Source organism: Emydura macquarii, unplaced genomic scaffold (assembly GCF_026122565.2).
Source record: "Emydura macquarii macquarii isolate MOO-44397 ecotype Brisbane River unplaced genomic scaffold, CSIRO-AGI_Emac_v2 contig_3062, whole genome shotgun sequence".
Lineage (NCBI taxonomy): Eukaryota > Metazoa > Chordata > Testudines > Chelidae > Emydura > Emydura macquarii.
In genome coordinates this window covers 4,061,402-4,073,671 of record NW_027133199.1, presented here as the reverse complement: position 1 = coordinate 4,073,671, position 12,270 = coordinate 4,061,402, and the positions used below count along the sequence as shown (strand labels likewise).

Genomic DNA, 12,270 nt, shown 5'->3' with positions numbered 1-12,270 from the left:
TTTCAGACAGGAATACTTGTCCCCACTCCCTATCAACCTTTACAGGGGTCTGGCATCTGAGCCCCTTGCTTAGCCAGTTCCGTTCAGATCAGAACAGGCCTTTAAAGCACAGTTCTATTGCCCTTTGCTCATACCATAAAGAGAACATTTCATTACCCCCGCATTGAAAACTAGAGTGATTTGTAACCCAACACCAGCCAAAGGGATCATTTGGGCAAAGTAGTCCCATCATGCTGGGCACCTAAGCAGGTTGGGTGTGCTCATGCAAATACAGTCTGGCCCTGATGTCCTGTTCCCCTCCCCCCAGCCAGCTTGGCAGGGGAGAGCTCATTCAGACCTTGCTTACACTTACATTGCATTGAAAGAAACTCAATGTACTTTGAAGAAGTTCTCAGTTTTGTATTTGTCTTAGAGATATGGGCAATATTGACTCATCATGGAAACTGCTCCATAGAGCACTATGTGACAAAGTCAGACCTGACAGTTCTATGGGGGGGAGGGGGCGGGTGAAAGCAGGTATATCAGTGGTTGAATGATTAAAGCAGTTTTTCCTATGAACTGAAAAGAGGTTACCTCAGGTTAATTATGGACACCTGAGTCCAATTAAGGGCAACCAATGATCTTTAAAAAGCATCTGGGTTGAAGGCATGCAGAGACAGTGGTGCCCCTGGGTAACCAGTCCTACAGGATAAACTTTTGCCAGAGGAGCAGGTGTTACCTCAGGAGGATATTTTGGCTGCTGTTAACCTGTCATCCTCCTCAAACTTTGCATTTATTTAAGGATTCTCATGCTACCCTCCTCTCATGCAACACTTCATCCAGCTCCCAAAAGACAACAACATAGCCTCCAAATAGCAATAGTACTACAGGCAATCCTTTTATACCTCAAGGCAGCATGATTTTTCCAGGGGAAAACACAGGTGGAGGACCTCAATAGTTTGCTATATGTCAGATGCTATACCCGAGTTATGTAACCCTGAGGCTCTTTTCATCGTTATTGCACAGGCCATCACCCTAAAAGAAGCATCCACCACAGTAAGTTCAGACTGGAGTGATGCCATAGGCACAAAACAACTTTCCACCAGAAAGCCTTAAACTCCTCTCTTGCACATTCAGGAAGTTTGTCCGTAAACTTGGACATAGTATCCCTGTTCACAAAATCGTATTTAGCTAACAGTGACTGCCAGTTCACTATCCACATCCGGAAAGAGCAAGTGAAATAAATTTTTCTCTCCAACAAATAAAAAATCTTGGGCTCTTTTTTTTTGGGAGTTGATTTAAATCTCTGTTGACATGACCTTTCATTGGCAGCTGTAACTACTCGGAAGTTTGGGGAAGGATGGGAATAAAAGCACTTAAAGTCTTGCATCAGGACATGGTAAAATTTGTCCCTGCACTTAGCTGAAGGAGCTAAGTGGCTCCAAAAGGCCTTATTAATAGGGAAGGAGACCCTGCCAGGGGCCAGTGCCTGAAGAATGTCCAACAGCTCAGCTTGTATGCCCAAAGCCACAGCCATTCTCCTGAGCAGGTCCTCATAGGTTTTAAAATCCTCTGGTACCGGAGGAGCCTGAGGTCACAGAATTGTCAAGTCAACAGGATAGGCAATCCTTTTATGCTTCAAGACAGTATGATTTTTCCAGGAGAAAACACATCATCTGGGGACAGATTCTCTCACTTCCTCAGTGCTTGGGAAGCCATAATGATGAACAAGCAGGTTCTAAGCACTGTGAGATTGGGATACCATGTCCCTTTTCAGGGACTCATTTAATTAATCAGTTCTCCTTCAAGAAGTTTAGACTCTGCTTACTCTACAAGCTATAGAAGAAGTTCCCCTTCAACATTGTGATCTCCAGTCTAAGAGAGGTCTAAGACCCATACTGGACCTTTGGAAATGCAACAGTTAATCAAATACATGAGAATTTGAAGAGTTCCTTTTGCATCGATTCTTCCTTCCCTGGATCACAATGACTGATTTGCTGCCCTTGAGATTTGGGGCACATACTTCCATGTGGTAGTGTTGCCAAGTCACAGGAAGTTCATAGACCACCAATATCAGTACACAGTACTTCCTTTTGGCCTATAGGCCCGATGTATACTTACAAAATGCATGGCCATTGTGGTGGCTTTTTTGAGGAGTAAGAGACTTCATGTCTTCTCTTATCTGGATGATTGGCTGTTGTAAGGCAGATCCGAGCATCAGGTTATTTAATGTGTCCAGTTCGTGGTCAGACTCTTCAATCATCGGGGACTTATTTTAAAAAAGGAAATCAACTTTGGTTCCTGCACAGAGAATTGAGTTCATTGGGGTCCTACTCAGCTATACAAATTCGATGGCCTTATTGTATGAGCAAAGGGCAGCAGAACTGTGCTTAGCCTGTTCTGATTGAAGGATCACTGTCATCTGAACAGAAGTTAGAGACTAAGCAAGGGGCTCAGATGCCAGAGCCCTGTGAAGATTGATAGGGGCTAGAGACAGGTGTTCCTGCCTGGAAGTGTGGGCTCTGCCTAAAATCCCCAGGCATAGTTTAACCTCTCCATCCCATTGTTCAAAGATAGAGCTAATTAAGATTCCATTAGGAGTCTTTTGTTTTGTTAAATGCTTGCTATAACTGAAATCATCTACTGTGGGACAGCGCTCCTGCCCAGCTTTCCCACTGAAGTTCTTCCATGCTCACCTCAGAAATATTTATTGATTAACTCTCTAATCATAGGGATGTAAGAAAAATGTTTTCTGTAAGTCATAGCTGCTGAGAGATCATAACTTTCTTTTTCAGTATGCCATTTCAGTATGCTGCACATTTTCAAGGAATGGGGGCATAGCTGTCTCCTGAGTACAGCATATAGGTGAAAAATACGCTTTCTGAAAACTTTAATGCATGAGAAAAAGGAAATGGTGTTTGGGAGCCATTACAGATTCTGGTTTAAAGCTTTATCCTTGAATTACTGTTGTTTTATGATGATACTGTGGCATAGGAGAACTAAATTGAAGTCTGAAAGATAGCTCTTATGCCAGGATATTTTTCCTTAAAAACTATTTTTAATCCTTTGGGTCTTTTGGGGGGTTGAAGGGGTGGGTTAGTGTTGCCTGAATAGAATGTTCCCACTCACTTTTAGTTCATGAGTTTTTAGATCTTTGCCCCAGCCCAGACATACAGTCAGAGACTACATATTTTAAAACAGTAGGGCTTGACCTGGAGGAGGATATAGGTGAATATGAATGCTCAAACTTTTCTCGCCTCTGCCATTTGAAAAAAATAATTGCAACCCCAGTTAAAATAAATTCTGAGAAAAAGTAGGAGCATATAATCTTTTTTTCTTTCAGTCTAAGGACTAAGGAGATAGGAGTCCCAAATCTTGATTTATATCACTTATTATCCTTTTTTAGTCCAAAATTTGGCCCCAGTCATGCAGAGATATACACAAGTAGGCTTACTAACAATTAAAAAAATCTGAGATTTTCCTGCATTTATTTAGCAGGTCATAAAAGATTTCCTGACTCTGTCCCTTTAAAAACTCAGTGACCTTCCTTAGCAACCTGGTTGCTAAGATGGTCATTTTCATTATGCCAGACTGTTGACTGCAACTTTAGAAGTACTGCCTAGAAAACCCAGGTATGATTTAATTCCCTTTTGGATCTTTTTAAAATCCCTACATTCTCCATTTTTCATTAAAGAGGGGAATTTAAGAAACAGAAATCCTCAAAGTGACTCTTATAAAGGATTCTCAAGGTAATTAAGAGCAGTTAGTGATACTCCAGTGTGCTTCTACCTTCAGCTGTAAATTGTTTAGAGACAGACAACCCAATGCTACTGAAGAGCTTTTCATCTCTTGTATTCTAGTATAGATAAAGGCATTCAATTATGTGTTATAATTTTTTTTTAATTTCTGCTATGGCATTTAATTCCTCAAGAAATATTAGAAAACAGTTCTGGTAAGGACCTTTTTATATAAGATATTCCCCAGTCACTTGCACCTACACACTGAACTATTTGAATTTAGTTTTCTAAAGTGATATTTATGTGCTATATATTAAAATGCTATTACTTTTCAATGTAATATTAGTAGGCCTTGAAATATTATATGATGAGAGTGGTACAAAACAAAGAAGTTGCAGTTTTTAATTATGCTATTATGCTACTATAGAGGGAATTCATCTCTGATCTGGTGTTCAGGTTTATGCAGAGATGGAATGGGGTACAGTTTGCAACCATCTCTCATTTGGGTTTAAAAGTGCCTTAAACAGATTTAGCTGAAATTGATTCCTTGTTTGACATAAGCTAAAATTGGTATTAGGAGTTCGTAAACCAAAATAGTAGTCACCACACAAGAAGGTTGCACCCGTTTAGCTAAATCATTTTCTAAACAGTTTGAGTTAAATCACTACAACTTCATGGTGTATATAAATCCCTAGCCACATCTGTAAATTTCAGATTTGGCAAGAGTGAAATGCAAAATGAATCCAGCTGAGAAGAAAGGGGCGCCAGTCTTGCAACAGACTCTATATGGACCAACAATGGGCAATTTGTATTTGATTTACAATAGGCAACTTGCATACAATTTATATGTCAACTTGATTCACTCATAGGGAATTATTAAATAAACTTGCAGATATATTTTGAAGATCATGTGAATTGGCTACAAATAGCAGGAAATTATTCAGTTTTCAAAACAGTAAAACGGTTTTTGAAATGTTAAATACTTTAACATATCACTTTAAGTTAATATGATTCACACAGGTGCAAAGGTGTGCCTATGTGGAGTCTGTTGCATGACCAGTGCATAAATATAAAATGTGTACATCTAATTATAACTAATAATTCCTGTATTACTTATGACAGCCAGGTATCGATTGCTGCAAACATGAATTTCAGTGAAGAATCCCAGATGATGGCTATGGAGGTTAGTCTGGTTAGTTTAACTATTAAGGCAAAGATGGATTATGGGGCTTTTTTTTCTTCTAAAAATTATGATAGGGTTTTGTTCATATCACATTTTTGCCAATTACCCAATTGTAATATAAGGGTCTCTTAATATAGAAGTTCATTGTCCCTTAGGGTACATACAAGTGACTTTTATTCTAATTGATGGGGATTATACACAGCTATTAAGAAGAGAAAAAAATTCTGTGCAAATCATAAACATACACAGACAATATATTATAAACTTTGTAATGTATGCCAGTTTTTAATTATGTTGCTAAATCATTGAGCATAAGATGCCTATGCTTTTTATATTATTACATTATTAATTATTGTAGTGCCTGCTAAATGCCAAACATTTTCCAAACACTCAAAAAGGACAGTCCTGGCTCTGAGGAGCTCACAGTCTAAGAGCAAACAAGTACCATAGACAGGTTAAGGGAAATAGAACTGGAATAACAATATGCACATTATATACAAGTCAACTTGATTATTATAGGAAATACATGTGCTTATACATTTTGATCATGTTAGTTAATTACAAAACCAGGAAATTGTTTTCAAAACTGAAAAACGGTTTTTGAAGCATTAAATGACTATTTTATTATGTAATTTTTGGCGGTAATACTTCACAGTAATATGAGCGTTGTGAGGCTTTTGCAGAAGGTCAGATGGTTTGTGTGTTTGAATAAATTGCATGCAGCTATCTTTGCAAGCATAGGGCAGCACACCATGTCAATAAAATGTAAGCGCAAACATCTTGCTGAATAAAAGCTTCTTGAGGTCAGATTGATAACCAGACATATTCAATAGATGAAGCACAGCCCAGCTGGGCCCCGATCCTGCAGACACTTCTGGCCATGCACACTTAGGGCCACTGAGGCCCATGGGCCTAGACACATGAAACAGGGTTGGCGGGACTAGGGCCTACAAGTGGCATAAACGGAACGGGACCCGCGATGCCTTGTTTGGTTAAACCGCTGTAACGCTTCCTCTCTGGGGCAGGGGCAGGAACCGGCGGCGGAAGGCGAGGAGCACGCGCCAGTGGGGACGCTGAGCGCTCAGCGGCGGCGAAGACAGCAGCCAGTGAGTCCATGGCTAGGCAGGTTCTCGGGGCGGCTAACGCGCAGGTTGGCGGGCAGCCAGAGCTGGGCCCTTTGAACTCAGCACAAGCGCAGTCAGTGGGCTTCGTGCGGGGCACCACGCAGGTCCTCAAGCTGAGGGAAAGCCGAGCAGAACGAGTGCGCATGCGCACGCGGGGAGGCGAGCGAGGGGTGGTGCCGCTCGGCGGGGCGGGGCGGGGCGGGTTGCGAGGCTCGGGCGGGTGAAGCTCTGCTGGCGGCGAGGGGGTCCGTTAGGGATGCTGCGCCTGCGCAATGCAGCTTGAGTGCCGGCTGTTGGGGGGGGGTAGGCGCGGATTGCATCCGGGTCACGGGCGGAGGGGTTCCCCTCCCCGCGGTGTACTGTTGTCAGTCTCCTCTGGCCCTAATGTGCGGTTCCCTCCTCCCCCTCCTCTCCCCTAGCTGCTGGAGGCTGCTGGTGCCGCGGGGCTGCTGGCGGAGGAGAGCCAGGTGGAGATGGCGGCGCCTGCTGCCACTGCCCGGGCGCCGCGCAGTAAGTGTGTCCCCGTGACCCTGCTGCCGGCCTGAGGCGGGGTCCCGTCTGGCCTCACCCTCCCTCGCGCCCCCCTCCCTTCGCGTGAGTCTGGCTTTCAGGCGTCCCGGAGTCGCGAAGCAGCCCGCTGGGGCCAGCCGCACACACCGGCCCCCACGGCTGCGGCCGCGCAGCGCTGGTAGCCCGAGGCCCACGCTCCTCTTGGAGTGGGAGGACCGTGTCGGGGACAGCCCCTGTGACTGAGCTTATGCCGCCGCCGGCAGCGGGCGCCGTCCCAGCGCTTGCCAGGGTGCGAGCCGGCCTTGGGGCAGCTGCGCTGGGGATCCCTTAGCGGAGTTCCCGGGGTGGCAGGTTTTAAAATGTGTGAGGAAAAAAGTGACATTTAAAACTGACGCTTTACAAGCCAGCTTTCAGCTCAAAGACTGTTTAACTGGCTTTGCAGTACAGCTGCTGTCCGCCTCAGCCACTCTCACCCCGGTTCAAAATAAATAATTTCTGCTTCATCATATGAGTGCACATGTCCGTTCCTCTGCAGGTTTGTGTGTGTCCTGTGCCCCAAAGGCAGCAATTTTTCCTTCAGTGATACCCATCACTGTGTTGTTGGTGGCCTCTGCTGCCCAGTGGTATAAAGCCGTGTTTCTCAACCTTTTAAGTAGCAAGGACCCCCTAACTTCTGAAAATTTTAATAAGTACCCCAACACTCAATTTTCCACAGGATTTTATATTTACAGACTAATGCGAGCCATATGTTGGAAGAAGGGCTGAGTATATGAGGTCGTGATATGACAGATGTCAGATCTAGCGTGGGTAGGGTTACCACCTTTACACCAGGGCTGGAGAACTCAAGTATGTACCTGGGCTAGTGGTGATGTTGGCCAAAGCTAGGAGGCTTTGAGCCCCATGCCAATGCTGGGGAATATAAAGTGCCGCATCAAATTTTTTGCCATAGATTTGAGTGGAGGAAGGGGTGAGAGAGATACGGAAGGAGAGGGAGAGAGACAGGAAAAGAGGGTAACTGGTGAAATCTGGGGCTGTCATAGTTGTCAATTTCACTGCTCAGCTAGAGCACTGAAATTGACAAGATTTCTGGGCACTGGGCTTTGAGCCAGGGAAGGGAGCTGCCACCTGGGCAAGTTGCAGGTGGCTGCTGTCTGGCTGCCAGCCCAGGAGGTTGGTGACTGCCGCCCAATCCGAGCTGGGGCAGAGGAGACTTCCGCACCAGCTGGGACCCAGGGAGGTGGGCAGGCGGCTGCTGCCCATCTTCAAGGTGGGGCGCTGGAGGCTGTCCCTCAGCTCGGAGCCGGGTCGCAGGTGGCTGCCACCCAGCTGCAAGCCCAGTTCGTGAGACTCAGGAGGCTGCCACCGGGCTCCCTCCTGGGAGCTGAGACCTGGCGGGTAGGGGGGGCTGCTGCCGCCTGCCTCCCACTCAGTTTTTCCCCAGGTACCCCCTGCCTGTGTCTCACGTACCCTCAGGGGTACATGTACCACAGGTTGAGAAACTATGGTATAAAGGACAGAGCGGCCCCAGGACCCCTCTGTTCTACCTTACTGCCCATGATTGGTAGTCAGAGCGCATCATCTTGCTACTGTGAGGTTTTTTTCCTCCCTCCTCCCCTCCCTATCTCGAGAAATTATCTTTCTTATGGTAAATAACTTGTGGTATTAATTAGATTAATATAGGTGTTCTTTGTTTAAAAAAAAAAATCTATGCTGGTGAGTGACCTGCATTCCACCTGCCTAAACTGCCTCTGAGAGGATCGTGTTAGAGATTGCTGCCAGATTTGCAGAGACTTCAAGACCCCGACAGACAAAACAAAAGGGAGACTGCGCTGCATCCTCATGTAAACTGCCTTGTGTCCACCTTCTGACCTTGAAAGGTCTTCTAGTCCAGTCACCTGCACTCAAGGCAGGACCATGCATTATCTAGACCATCCCTGGCAGCTGTCTATCCAACCATCTCTTAAAAATCTCCAGTTTTGGAGATTCCACAACTGCCCTAGGCAATTTATTCCAGTACTTAACTACCCTGACAGGAAGTTTTTCCCAATCATAGAAGATTAGGGTTGGAAGGGACCTCAGGAGGTCATCTAGTCCAACCCCCTGTTCAAAGCAGGATCAACTCCAACTAAATCATCCGAGCCAGGCCTTTGTAAGCCGCACCTTAAAAACTTTTAAGGATGGAGATTCCACCACCTCCCTAGGTAACCCATTCCAGTGCTTCACTACCCTCCTAGTGTAAAAGCTTTTCTTAATATCCAACCTAAACCTCCCCCTCTTCAACTTGAGACCATTGCTCCTGGTTCTGTCATCAACTACCACTGAGAACAGCCTAGCTCCATCCTCCCTTTAGGTAGTTAAAGGCTGCTATCAAATCTCCCCTCACTCTTCTCTTCTGCAGACTAAACAAGCCTAGTTCCCTCAGTCTCTTCTCATAAGTCCTGTGCTCCAACCCCCTAATCATTTTTGTTGCCCTCTGAAGGACTCTCTCCAATTTGTCCACATCCTTTTTGTAGTGGGGGGCCCAAAACTGGACACAGTACTCCAAATGTGCCTCACCAGTGCCAGATAGAGGGGAATAATCACTTCCCTCGATCTGCTGGCAATGCTCCTACTAATGCCGCCCAATATGCCATTAGCCTTCTTGGCAATAAGAACACACTGTTGACTCATTCAGCTTCTTCTAACCCCCAGGTTCTTTTCTGCAGAACTGTTGCCTGCCGGTTGGTCCCCAGTCTGTAGCAGTGCATGGGATTCTTCCATTCTAAATGCAGCACTCTGCACTTATCCTTGTTAAATCTCATCAGATTTCTTTTGGCTTAATCCTCTAATTTGTCTCGGTCACTCTGTACCCATCCCTACCCTCTAGGGTATCTACCATTCCCCCCACCTTAGTGTCATCTGCAAACTTGCTTAGGGTGCAATCCACCCCATCCTCCAGATCAGTAATGAAGATATTGAACAAAACCAGCCCCAGCACCAACCCCTGGGGCACTCTGTTTGTTACCAGCTGCCAACTAGACATGGAGCCGTTGATCACTACCTGTTGAGCCTGATGATCTAGCGAGCTTTCTATCCATCCATTCATCCAACCCATACTTTAACTTGGTGATAAGAATAGTGTGGGAGACCATATCAAAAACTTTTCTAAAGTCAAGATATATCACGTTCCCCACATCCACAGAGCCAGTCATCTCAACATAGAAGGGAATCAGGTTGGTCAGACGTCACTTTCCCTTGGTGAATCCATGCTGACTGTTCCTGATCACCTTCCTAATGTCCAACCTAAACCACCCTTGCTGCAGTTTAAGCCCGTAGCTTGTCCTCTCCTCAGAAGTTAAAGAGAAAATTTTTCCTTCCTTCTCCTTGTAAGTCATTTATGTACTTGAAAACTGTTATCATGTCCCCCTTCAGTCTTCTCTTCTCCAGACTAAACAATCCCAGTTTTTTCAATCTTTCCTCATAGCTCATGTTTTCTAAATCTTTAATCTTTAATCTTTTTTTTTTTTTTTTCCTGGCTCTTCTCTAGATTCTCTTCAGTTCGTCCATATCTTTCCCGAAATGTGGTGCCAAGAACTGGACACAATGCTCCAGTTCTCCAGTTGAGCCTAGTCAGCATGGAGTAGAGCAGAAGAATTACTTCTCATGTCTTGCTTACAATGCTCCTTCTAATACATCCTAAAATTATGTTTGCTTTTTTTGCAGCAGCATTACACTGTTGACTCATATTTAGCTTGTGATCCACTATGACCCTCAGATTGCTTTCTACAGTACTCCTTCCTAGGCTGTCATTTCTCATTTTGTACGTGTGCGACTGATTGTTCCTTCCTAAGTTGAGTACTTTGGATTTGTCCTTATTGAATTTTATTCTCTTTACTTTAGACCATTTCTCCTGTTTGTCAGATCATTTTGAATTTTAATCCTGTCCTCCAAAGCATTTGCAACCCCTCCCAGCATGGTATCATTCGTAAACTTTATAAGTATATTCTTTATGCCGTTATCTAAATCATTGATGAAGATATTGAACAGCACCAGACCCAGAACTGTTTCCTGCGGGACCCCACTCAATATGCCCTTCCAACTTTACTGTGAATCACTGATAACTGCTCTCTTGGAACTCTTTTCCAACCAGTTATGCACCCATGTTATAGGATCTCCATCTACTCCATGTAGGTTGTATTTCCTTAGTTTGTTGAGAAGGTCATGCAAGACAGTATCAAAAAGTCATACTAAAGTCAAGGTATACCACATCTACTGCTTCCTCTGCATCCACAAGGCTTGTTACCCTGTCAGAGAAAGCTATTATGTTGGTTTGACATGATTTGTTTTTGACAAATACATGCTGACTGTTTCTTTTATTATTATCTTCTAGGTGTTTGCAAATTGATTGCTTTATTATTTGCTCCATTATCTTCTGGATACTGAAGTTAAACTGACTGGTCTGTAATTTCCCGAGTTGTCCTTATAGTGCCAGTCTATAGAAAGGGGAATATTTCCCCTTTTCCAGTTCTCTGGAATCTTTCCCATCTTCCATGACATTTTAAAGGTAATCACTAGCAGCTCAGATATCTCCTCAGTCAGCTCCTTGAGTATTTTAGGATGTATTTCATCAGCCCTGGTGAATTGAAGACATCTAACTTGTCTTAAGTAATTTTTAACTTTTTCTTTCCCTATTTTACCTTCTGATCCTATCTCATTTTCACTGGCATTCATTGATAGATGTGCATTTGCTACTAAATTTTGTGGTGAAAACTGAAACAAAAAAGTCTTTTAGCACTTCTGCCATATCCACATTTTCTGTTATTGTTTCCCTTCCTCCCCACCCCCCACTGAGTAATGGGCCTACCCTATCCTTGGTCTTCCTCTTGCATCTAATCCTCAATGGAGCCAAGACTTAGCTCTGCTAGGTGGTCGAGGTCCTCGCTGCTGTTCACCAGCTTAAGAGAACTGGGGAGGAAATACTCTGAAAAGACACTGCATGCTTCCATGAGGCTGCTGCCTGTGAGTGCCCTTGAGATGGGACGTCCTTTAGTCTGTGTCCACAGCAAGTCATAGGCAGTGGAGCACAAGTTGGTTACAGCTGCTGCTGGGTGATGGCGTGGAAATGTCAGCTGCTTAGAAGCTTTTCAGGCCTGTGTTCTAGATTTGCGGGGCCTTATGTTACCCTTCCCAGGGATGCCCCCTGCCAGCCAATCCGGATTTGTCTGGATGGGCAGCTTGGGAGGCTGCCAGGAGGTTAGGGGCATGACTTGGGATGCAGGCTTCTATGATTGCTTTTCTGGGCCGTAGCCTTCACAGTCTACAAGATACCAGAGGAAGCCATGTTTGATTTTTGAGTCCCATCTCTCATGGCCTTTAGATTCATTGTGTCCACGGATCCACATCGGGGGGGCAGTGGTTGAGCTGGGTGAGCAAAAGGGTTGTCGATGTAGGGTTTTAGCAAGCATATGTGACCCACATCCCTCAAAATGCACCCAGTGCACTGGATTGATTACCTGGCCAATGGAATATGGCCTTGTTCCGACAGGTTAGTGATCCCCCAGAGTCAATAATGAGTCAGTTAGGGAATAAATGAGTTTTATTATAAACACAGGAGTAATAGAGATTTTTAACTAGTTATACTAATCTAAACAAACAATTAACTATAAAATATAGACTAATATAAAAGAATATAAAAACAATTAAGCACAAAACATAAATTGATATAAGAAAGTATTAAACAGGCAACTAACTATAAAGA

At 44.4% G+C, this 12,270-nt stretch overlaps 1 protein-coding gene across 4 annotated transcripts in view; it reads left to right on the top strand.

Annotated features, from left to right (window-relative positions):
* Nucleotides 1-3,550: 3,550 nt before the first annotated feature.
* Nucleotides 3,551-12,270, top strand: part of CC2D2A (coiled-coil and C2 domain containing 2A) — a 107,979-nt gene continuing 99,259 nt past the window's right edge. For 2 of the 4 annotated variants that reach the window (XM_067530367.1, XM_067530371.1), the window contains exons 1-3: nucleotides 4,548-4,899; nucleotides 5,925-6,005; nucleotides 6,443-6,533. In XM_067530367.1, the coding sequence (XP_067386468.1) occupies nucleotides 4,753-4,899; nucleotides 5,925-6,005; nucleotides 6,443-6,533 (319 nt within the window). In that variant the 5' untranslated portion in view covers nucleotides 4,548-4,752. Of the gene's footprint in view, nucleotides 3,612-3,692; nucleotides 3,729-4,547; nucleotides 4,900-5,924; nucleotides 6,006-6,442; nucleotides 6,534-12,270 lie in introns of those variants that run through there. The other 2 variants (XM_067530369.1, XM_067530370.1) reach the window with 2 other exon arrangements.